Genomic DNA, 9,761 nt, shown 5'->3' with positions numbered 1-9,761 from the left:
GGGGGGCTGCGAGGGCGCCGGCCAGCGCTCAGCCCTCACAGCCCCTCACCTCCGCTTCAGAAACAACCAGGTTATGGCAACACAGAAAGCGGTTTAAGCTACTGCATTCTGTGTGAGCATCAAGACAAGCCTGAGTCAATTTTTGCAGTAGTTTGTGCTGGAAAAAAAACATAATCTGCTTCCCAACAAGCACTGTATTGTGTACACAATCCCTCCCTGTTGCAGGCAGATTAAAAATATTACCACTACTGTTAAATGCTGCCTGTTTTACTCTTGTGCTGGGCTTAGAATCATTGTATGTTGGCACCTTTTTACAGTGCTGTAAAACACTGTGACTAACATTGCTCACATGTTTGTCTTTGCACTTTCCCCAGAAGGGGAAGTGTGTGCTTGTTCTGTCATTTTTTAATAGTAGAATTACTTTAATATTAATTATACATTATGCATAGGATATAATTACATATATATATATTACAATCATTTTCAGTTTATGTTTTACATGCATGCTTGTGTTAGGGAAAGCAGGTCGTGGTAATGTGTTTCGTAATCAAAGTGGGAGATGAGGAGTTTGGACGTGATGCTTGGCTTCTTGGGGAGTCCTCAGCTGGGCCCAGAGAAGCTGGAGAAGATTTGCTATGGAGGGAAAGAAGTGATCGGGAATTAGCGCTACCAACACGGTGCATGGGTGCATGGGTCCGGCCATGATCCCCACATGATGCCCCAGCCAGCTCTGACCCCTCTCCCATTTACATCAGCGAGTTCCTGTGTGTCTGAGAGTCTGTGCTGTCTGCACAAGAGCAGATGCCCAAGGGTGGTTTGAGAACAGATTAACAACCAGAAAGACAAACGGTTTCAATAGCAGAGGGGAGCAAGGGATGGCCAAGAAGGTTACAAGGCAGACAGCAGAAACCAGAATAGCTCAGCAGTGTCTCAGGCCAAACACAAGTGCCTCCCCTCCGACATCTGTTCCCATCCCTCCTGCACCAGGATAAACGAGACATTTATCCCTGGTTATGCACCTGCCACATAGAGATGGGCTGATCCCTGCTTCTGCCCTTGTTCAGCACTAGCAGGAGGAGGTGACAATTGAAACATCCCAAGAAACACAAAACATTCATCAATTTTTTCTAGTCTGGGAAGAGGGTTGTTTCACAAGCTAGACCATGATCACAACTGTTGCACCTTAAGACCTCTGTTTTGCTTACAGCCTGACAAAGCCTGGGATCCTGTTAGTCTCTCTATAATTAATATAGACAAAGATGCTGCTTGTAAGATTTAAAAAACAATACTAATGCGAGCAAGTGAGGAAGTAACTAAGTGTATTAGCTGAATACAGAGTAGTATGAATAAGCCTACAGTGGTTTGGAAGGAACATGAAATTATATAAATACAAGTGGAACAAAATGTAATTTAATAAAAAGATGCTAATTTCAAGCACAGCCCAAACAGTGGTGAGTTAAGACAGAAGTGGACCTGCCGCTGGATTAAGAGGGCCATGGTAAAAACTTACATCTAATATAAACATAGCAAATTGTTTTACACGACACTGTTCTCTTGAAAAACACAGAATCAATGAAACCAGGATTTTCCAGCACTGCTTCTCATTTTGTTGTGATATTTTTCATTAAACCTGCCCCCAAATTCTCAGAAATTGTAAGTAGTTTTCATCTTCATGAAACAAAATGTGTAGATTTTTTTCATTCAAACATAAATAGTATCTTTTTTGCCAGTCTGAAGTAGTGAGTCATTCTTACTCACCTTTTATCCACAGCACGGTATCACAGAGAAGGTATACAGTTTGGCTCAGACATCGTATTGTGGAGAAAATATTGTGGCTGGCTACAGACTTCAATACATCCTGAACGAGACTTTATTAAATGGCTGAGATATGTTATTATCTGCTTTGCGATTTACACAGTGCAAGAAAAATGAATTTATTGTGTTATCCAAGCAAGCCTGGTCCCCTTCCCCGGCGTGAAATCCATTCCCTGGGAGAATTTCTCCTTCCATTAACTGCAGCAGGTGTCACTGGCAGCAGTGGGGCAGGCTGGAGTCCAAAGTTGCACCGACATTATCTCTGCTCCTTGTATGAGCAATTCCAGGAATGTTTTAGAGGTGCTTGTTGCCATATTTGCATTGGTAATGAAAATACCTCCAATATTAAAGTGATTTATGGAAGGCTGGGCTGGGAACAGTATCTACGGCTTCAGGACAGTGGAGACGATTAGCCATGATGCTACTGCAACGTCTGCCCGAGTCTGGATGTCTCAGCGATGAGTGTGGCTCCGGCACATTTTGTCTATAGCCAGCCCCGCACCAGGAGCCCCAGGGCCAGGATCAGCGCCGGCTGCTTCTCATTTTCCAGCCAGTGTTTACAGATGAGTCATTTGGGGGGAGCCATCCCCACGCCTCTGGAGAGGGGCTCACGTCCACACCTCTCCTCTGCGACACAACACTCCTCTACCACCCCACGGCCACCTCCCATCGCAGGCACCTGGCTCCTGCTGCAACGCCTGCCCCGCCAGTCACACTCCCCTCTGAGCTGCTCCTTCTTGGCAGGAGGATGCTGTCAGGGGAGCGTGGACAGCAAAGTCTTAGGTCGTCTGGTCCATAGCCCTGCCCAGCTCAGCCTAGACAAACATTTGGCAAGGAGTGCTCAAACCTGCTCTTAGATCTCTCCTGTCAGCCACCCCGCAGATCCTCCCAGAAATTTCTTTCAGCATTTTTATCCTTACCAACAGGAAGGTTTTTTTCCTAATGTCTAGTCTGAATTTCTTTTAGTCTAGTTTAAAACCATTAGTAGGGACAGAGAAAACATTGTCTTCTTTCTACATCCTACCACTTTTTCTCTTCTTCAAGCTAAACAGCTGAGGTTTGCCATCAACATAACTGGACCAGGATTTCTGTTGAAGGGCCCAGCTGACCATCTGCTCTGTTTGTGGATATTTGTCTTACAGTCTTCTTTTTCTTCTCAACCCACAGGTGAGTACAAAATGCCGTGGCCTGTGGTGGGAATGTGTCACAAATGTTTTTGACGGAATCCAAACTTGTGATGAGTACGACTCCATCTTCGCCGAGCATCCCGGTATGTAAGAGTCAGAGATGTTTCTACAAGTGGTGTGGATACCTGAGCGTAGACAGAAAGAGCATCTGTTCTACTCCATGACAGATACTTTGGTGCACGTACATATTAGAGCCATGTTTCTTTTCCCAGTGAGGTATTACTCCCAGGGGAAGCTGGAGAAAGTTTCACCCCAGAATAAAATGGCCTCATGGGATCTGATCCCATTAACCACCTGCATTTCCATTCCTTGTGCATTAGCACGATCTGCTTTTCTCCTGCAGTGAAGCTGGTGCTGACCCGAGCCATGATGATCACAGCAGATATCCTGGCAGGATTTGGATTTCTCTTCCTCGTCCTGGGACTGGACTGTGTGAAATTCCTTCCTGATGAGCCGCTCATCAAGCTGCGCATCTGTGTGGTGTCTGGAGTTACGTTGCTCATCGCAGGTATTCCCCATTGCACCTCCATCCTGCAGGACATGCTTTAGCAAAAAGGGGAAGCTTTTATTCTTAATTATTTAAGAATTAATTATCCGAATTATCTTCTTCTCTTATTTTGAGGAAAGGAGTTGGTGATTTTCTAGAGGGTAAACATGGCATGAGGATCTTTATTTGCTTTATTTGTACAATATAGCTTCTAGTGTTCACTGCCTGCCCCTAACAGCACATAGATGAGTTTCTCTGCTTTCATTTCATGTGTTGACCAGGTGACTTGGTTGACTGCCTTCCATTTAATGCTGTTTTAATGTGAAGAAGTCAGTGTTGTTGATAAGGCAAATAAACCTAAATTGCTGAAGGACTACCAATGCCCCAGCATCCTGGTTTGGTTCCTGGCTACGCCACAGATTGTGTGACCTTGAGCAAATCACTTAGCCCAAAATCTCTGTAGCTGATCTCTAATAAAAGGATAATAACACATCTGTCCCTCCTAGGTGATAAATAACCAATTGACTGAGCTGCTTTGCTGTTACAGCCAGTGGGAGAATTTTAAATGCAAAAATAAATAGACTGCCAACTAGGTACCAAGTAATTTCATTTGACTTTACGCCGATATTGAGCATCTACCTCTGCTTCAGCGTAAGCAGATTTAACACATAACACCCAGCTACAGGGAGCACATGTAAAGCACTTTGAGAGGTTCTTTTAGACATCTTCCATTCACCTCACAACATTTGCCTGAAAAAAAGCTGTCAAAGTTCTGAAAGTCAAAACAGATCAGAAAATTAAATTCTTGAAGTAACTTTACAGTAAGTTGATAAATGAGCTGAGAAGGGAGGAGTTCTCCGCCTTTTCATGCGGGAACATGAGTGCTGCCAGCCGGCACTGATGGTGCCTGTGAGTGCAAGCTGTGAGGTACAGCCCCTGCCTGACAGCGCTCCAGCTGATATCAGTGGGAACCAGGGTGAATCTACCAAAGTGACACTTCTCTCTGTGGCACCTCTCTCCTGTCCTGCAGGTCTCCCAGGTATCACCGGCTCAGTGTGGTATGCCGTTGATGTCTACGTGGAGCGCTCCTCCCTGGTCTTCCATAACGTGTTTCTGGGCATCCAGTACAAGTTTGGCTGGTCGTGCTGGCTCGGCATGGCGGGGTCACTTGGCTGTTTCTTATCCGGGGCCCTGCTCACCTGCTGCATGTATCTCTTCAGAGGTGAGGAACCGTGGCAGAGCTGAAACACAGGTCAGAGATAGAGCCATTGCTTGGGGTGTGCTTTAGGCACACAGGGTGGGGAGAGTCCTTCAGGGACATTCTTCAGGATGGTTGCTCATCCCCAGTAGCAATATCTTCAGCTGTAAAACAGGAACAGTGTTATTTCAGCAGCTCTAGAAAGCACATCAAGGTGTTCAGGTGGGAGCTGAGGTGTAAGGATGACGTAAAATGCGTTATTATATCATGTCTTGGAGTGGTGCTTTCTCTGCATCTCGAGTCTTTGCAGCTGAAAGTCACCAAGCACTCATTAGCAGATGCTGTTTCTCTCCCTGTGACTCACAGAGACCAGCTCTGGAAGACTCCACTCTGCTTACTCCTGGAGGAAAGGCTATTCCTCAGCTGCGACGATCGTAACAAACGTGCATTTGCCATCGTCTCAAACAGCTACTGCCAAAATGTATGCAGTGGACACAAGAGTGTGAGGAGGAGGTGAGAACTCCAGAAAGAGCTCTACTTCTATTCCTAGTGGATTGCGCAGAGACCCAAGCTCCTGTGGCTGTGATACAGATTCAAAGTTAGATTTCAAGGATGTACTGTATGCTACAATGCTTGCACTATGAGAGCTTCAAAAAAACCCCTTCCTTCAAGAAAGTAACCTCTGAGGAGGTCTTGCTTTAGGGATTCCTTTTGTCTTGAGTGCTGAGGCTGCTTGCATAAGCACAGACTGAAATAACCAACACAAACTCTTTCAGGATTTGTCTCAACACTATCAGCACAAATGAGATAAATCAGCCACTCCCAGATCAGACCCAAGTGCTCAGCATGAAGATCCCCAAACTGTAAGATGGATCTGTTCCATATCTGGCAATGTGTCAACAAAACATGCAAAGCAGAAAATACAGGCGAAGAGAGGGACTGATAGTCTGGCCAACATCTGGACCCTATGCACCCAGCATGGGGGTCTGCACCTCTTAAAGGCAGCTGGAGAGTTCAGCAGAAGATAAAGAAAGAGCTATGTTAAATGCCTGGCCCTCTCTTTGGCCCATGAACCCCTGCACTGAGGAAATACTGCAAATTCAGGTGCATTCTTCCCTGCAAAATACAGTCCTACTCAGTAAGTGTTAAAATGTACATTACAGATGCTCTAGACTCACTCAGATCTGGAAATTGCCAGCTTCTTTCTGCTTAGTAAAAATTTTGCCTGGACAAAGTGAGTGAAGATCCAAGATCTGACCTTGTGCATGACAATATGTCTATACCAGCTAGAAACAAACGATAGTAAAATCTGTTGTCCCTTTCTAACAAAAGATATTTAAATCCAGTTCAGGACTGCTATCCCCTGCTGCAATCCAAGCTGCCATAGGCTGGGTGAGGCTAGAGCATCAGCCATGTCTTCACTAGGGTGGGTGAAAAAAATCCCAGTGTGGTTTAACATGTTCCCTAAGAATGGATGTGAAAGTTCTTCCATGCCTTTGAAGGAAAGAGAAGCTGACACACAGTTTTCTTAGGGTTGGTAGGAACTTCCCAAATCCAGTCCTTTCCATAATGGGCACCATATCATCTGGTCATAGGCACTAGGGAATGAGAAAAGGCTCTCAGCACAGAGATATACCTGTTCAGGAGGAGTGGAGAAACAACAACAGAATCTCAGGAAGGTGTGCACACCCGTGGGTACAGAGGCTCTACCAGAAGTAGGCTTCCTCCACCAATGGCATAGTGGGTGGACTGGGTGGAGAAACTCCCTTCTTCCTCCCAGGCAATATGAAGTGAAGCCTTATGTTATGAGGACCAGAGGAAGATGGGATGGCTGTGGATGGCATGGGTTGTGTTCCAAAGGGTACCTCTGACAACACCTACAATGGAAGATGAGGGGCCAAGTCCTCTCACAGATTATCCTAGAAGCAGCATCTTGGGCTGCAGCACAGAACTGACCAGCAACACTAAAAACATAACCCAATCCTGACATGGCTCCTAATCAAGTAACACTGAGGCCCTGGGACAGACAGGACAGCAACAGGTCCATATGGCTTTGCTACAGGCTCAAGCACCTCCACAAGGCTCAGACTATAATGCAACCACCTCAGCAAGAGCCCTTGCAGCCGCGCTGCTGCCCAGGCAAGGGAGACTTCATGCCTGCAGAGTTCATGCTGCTTTGGTTGGCAGACATTTGTGTTAGCCAAACTGAAAGCAACTTATTGCCAACAGATGAGCTGTATTGAACAGATGTAAACACAGTAGGAGAAGTGGCAGAGGCTTTTATACAAAGTCCTGGGAGACGAGGAGTACAAGAATTACGAGTGACGTGATAAATTCACGGATTACACCAAGAATGCACAAAGAGATCTGGGGGTGATAGGAATTTCTGCCTGTTATTGCAGGAAGCTTCATCCAGAGCTTTTTTTTTTTATTTATTTAAACTTTTTCACAGTCACATCAGAAACATGTATTTGCTGTGGGGCTTTTGGGGTGGAAGAGCTGGAGCTGGTACACCGTGCCGGGGGAGGGAAGCTCAGGGGATGTTTGTGGGTCTGGTTCCTGGGCTGTGCCTCTGCTCCCCTGCTTCTTCAGCGACATGCTGGGAAGGAGAAGGAGGGCGAACCCGCTGCAGAGGCAGAGCTGTGCTCTGCCACTGCTCCGATGCCTGTGTCCCTGCTCCTCCCCAGGGAGGCCAATGCTGCTTCAGCCTCCCTGAGGAAGGAGAGGTGCTTCGACGCTGCGGGCTGCCCCAGCCTGATTCACCCAGCGCAGAGATGCTCCTCGGGAGGAAGCACTGAGCAAAGACATCATCTCTTCGACCAAAATCTTGAATCAAATTGTTTCCAGGCTATGCAGCCAGCATGTTAGCCCTCACCACTAACACTCAGGGACACCCACCAGCCTCTTGTTGCTGTTTTCTATAGCTCTTTCTGAGGCATGAAGATTATCTCTTGCTGGGAAGGCTTATTTCTTGTTTAGCAGAGGAGAAATAGTCTGGGATCGCCTGCTAACGAGGGTGTAATTGCAGATCTCAGACCATTGATTTCTCCTGTTCTCTTTCTCCTGTAAACTGTAGGTGAGGAAACTTCTTGGCCTTCGTCCTAATGGTCTTCAGTTTGTTTTAAGGTGATGGGAGGTGTTTTGCGACTTGCAATACATGGAGTACACAAATAAGGCACACACATACCCCACATACTACCTTAACTCAGGGTGCATCATCCTTAAATATACACGTATACAAAGAATGTTGCATAACATTTGTGAGTCTTTCTCTTCTTCAGTATCTATGTAGAATAAGGGTTAATTCTTTAACCATGCTCATGTTCTAGCCACACTCTACAATAGCTTTTGAGGATCTATCTCCTGCACAAGAGGACTAGGAAAAGGTCACAGCAAGCCTTAGGTTTGCTGGGTTAATGTTTTGTAACAACCAGTCCAATGCTGCATTACTTCATTATTCAAATCCTGCTGACAGTCTATCTGATGTTTTGATCAGTTGTTAATAATTAATTGTTAATTCACTGTTTGATTTAATTCTGACTCTGATTTCATGACTGTAGTATTCACTCCTCATTAACTCATTACCATGCCACAATGCAGATCTATTTTAGTTTGGTTGTTTATTCATTAAAAAGAAACCTCCCAGAAAGTACACAGGACTTATTTTTTCTTTCAAAATCACAACCAGTCCCTAAGGCTAAAGACGTTGCAGGTGAACTCAGATATTAAGGTATTTCCTTGGTACGTACCTACATCCCATTCAGCAGCAGCTCACTAGGACTGACGATAGATTGACTTTGCCTTCCTGATGGCCATTGATATCTTACCAAGGCTCTTTGCTCACTTGCAATTTCCAGTTGAGGCCCAACATTTAATCATTCTGTGTGAACAGTCTTTCAGCCTTCTCCAGATTTTCACTAATTTACAAGGAGTATTTTTATATGTTTGGGCATCTCAGTCTCGTTGCCTTGTTTCCCAGGGTATAGGCAGAGCCATGGATTTAGCTGAGTGCTGGGATTCTAGAGTTTCCTCCCTGCTGTACCTGGCCCATGGTGTCTTCTTGAACTCGGGGCTCCCCACTGCCCTCCCCACTGACAGTACACAGCTTGTCAGGCCTCTGGCTGGTTGCAGGTTATGGAAAATAGCAAAGTCTTGTAGGTAAAGTAGGCAAAGTCTCTTTGCTAAGTTGATTTCATGCCTTACAAATAGGTATTGATTTCTTATCTTGATATACACAAGTAAGAGATAGAATAAAACAGACATCTGCAACGGCGGTCCTTTTCTGCATGCAATATTTCGTCTTCTCACTGCCTCGATCAGCCTTGTTCATAAGGGTTCTTAATAACTCCGGCTCTAATTAGGACTCACTCTTACTGTGACCTTGCGAACGAGATCATCTCCTACTGCAGCTGCATGAATATTTTCTGAAACATGGATTTCCCTCCTTTTCACGCACATTGTAATGTGATTTTTGTGTGAATTCAGTAGATCTGAACAATTATTTTCAGCAGATAAGAATGTTACTCCAGTATTCTGTTTTCCTTACATATTGTAACATTTGTGAGATGTAATAAATGCAGTTGTCTTTCAGCATCGTGTTTCTCTAACCCCACATCCAAATTTCACCCAGAAAGGTGCTTTGCCAGATGACCTGCTCTGGCTCCTGTGAGGGTAATCACTTCTCTCCTGGAAGGACACACAAAAGGCAGCAGCACAAACAGGACCAGCCCTTGGGAAACTGGGGGGTGATTTCAGAGGCTTCCCAGATCTTTGCTGGTAGCTGCAGACCCCAAACCCCAGTGCACACCTGCAGCAACTGCTCTTTGACAGCTGGCAGACTTTATCCCCAGCTTCAGCACATCTACTTACAGTTATTTTATAAACTTTCAAAGACAGAAAAATAAAATTCTCCCAAGAAAGCGAGGTTTGGTCTCTCATCTGAGGCTAGACCCCCACAGTTTGCTCTTCTGCATCTGTTAAATATTGTGGGCAAGTGATTAACGACTGAAATATTCTGTCCAAACATCGTTACAGGGAGCAGAGGACGATTTTCTCCCGGTAGCTCTTGGGTCTG

General features: G+C 45.4%; 1 protein-coding gene across 1 annotated transcript in view; it reads left to right on the top strand.

The window, feature by feature from the left end:
- The window catches only part of CLDN16 (claudin 16), a 7,052-nt gene extending 1,859 nt beyond the window's left edge, over positions 1–5,193 (top strand). The window contains exons 2-5 of the mRNA XM_009708436.1: positions 2,983–3,085; positions 3,346–3,510; positions 4,520–4,711; positions 5,054–5,193. Of these exons, the coding sequence (XP_009706738.1) occupies positions 2,983–3,085; positions 3,346–3,510; positions 4,520–4,711; positions 5,054–5,193 (600 nt within the window). The remainder of the gene's footprint in view (positions 1–2,982; positions 3,086–3,345; positions 3,511–4,519; positions 4,712–5,053) is intronic.
- Positions 5,194–9,761: the final 4,568 nt, after the last annotated feature.

The sequence above is a fragment of the Cariama cristata genome, unplaced genomic scaffold (genome assembly GCF_000690535.1).
Source record: "Cariama cristata isolate BGI_N322 unplaced genomic scaffold, ASM69053v1 scaffold20389, whole genome shotgun sequence".
NCBI classification, from domain to species: Eukaryota; Metazoa; Chordata; class Aves; order Cariamiformes; family Cariamidae; genus Cariama; species Cariama cristata.
This window is presented reverse-complemented; position numbering and strand designations above follow the sequence as displayed.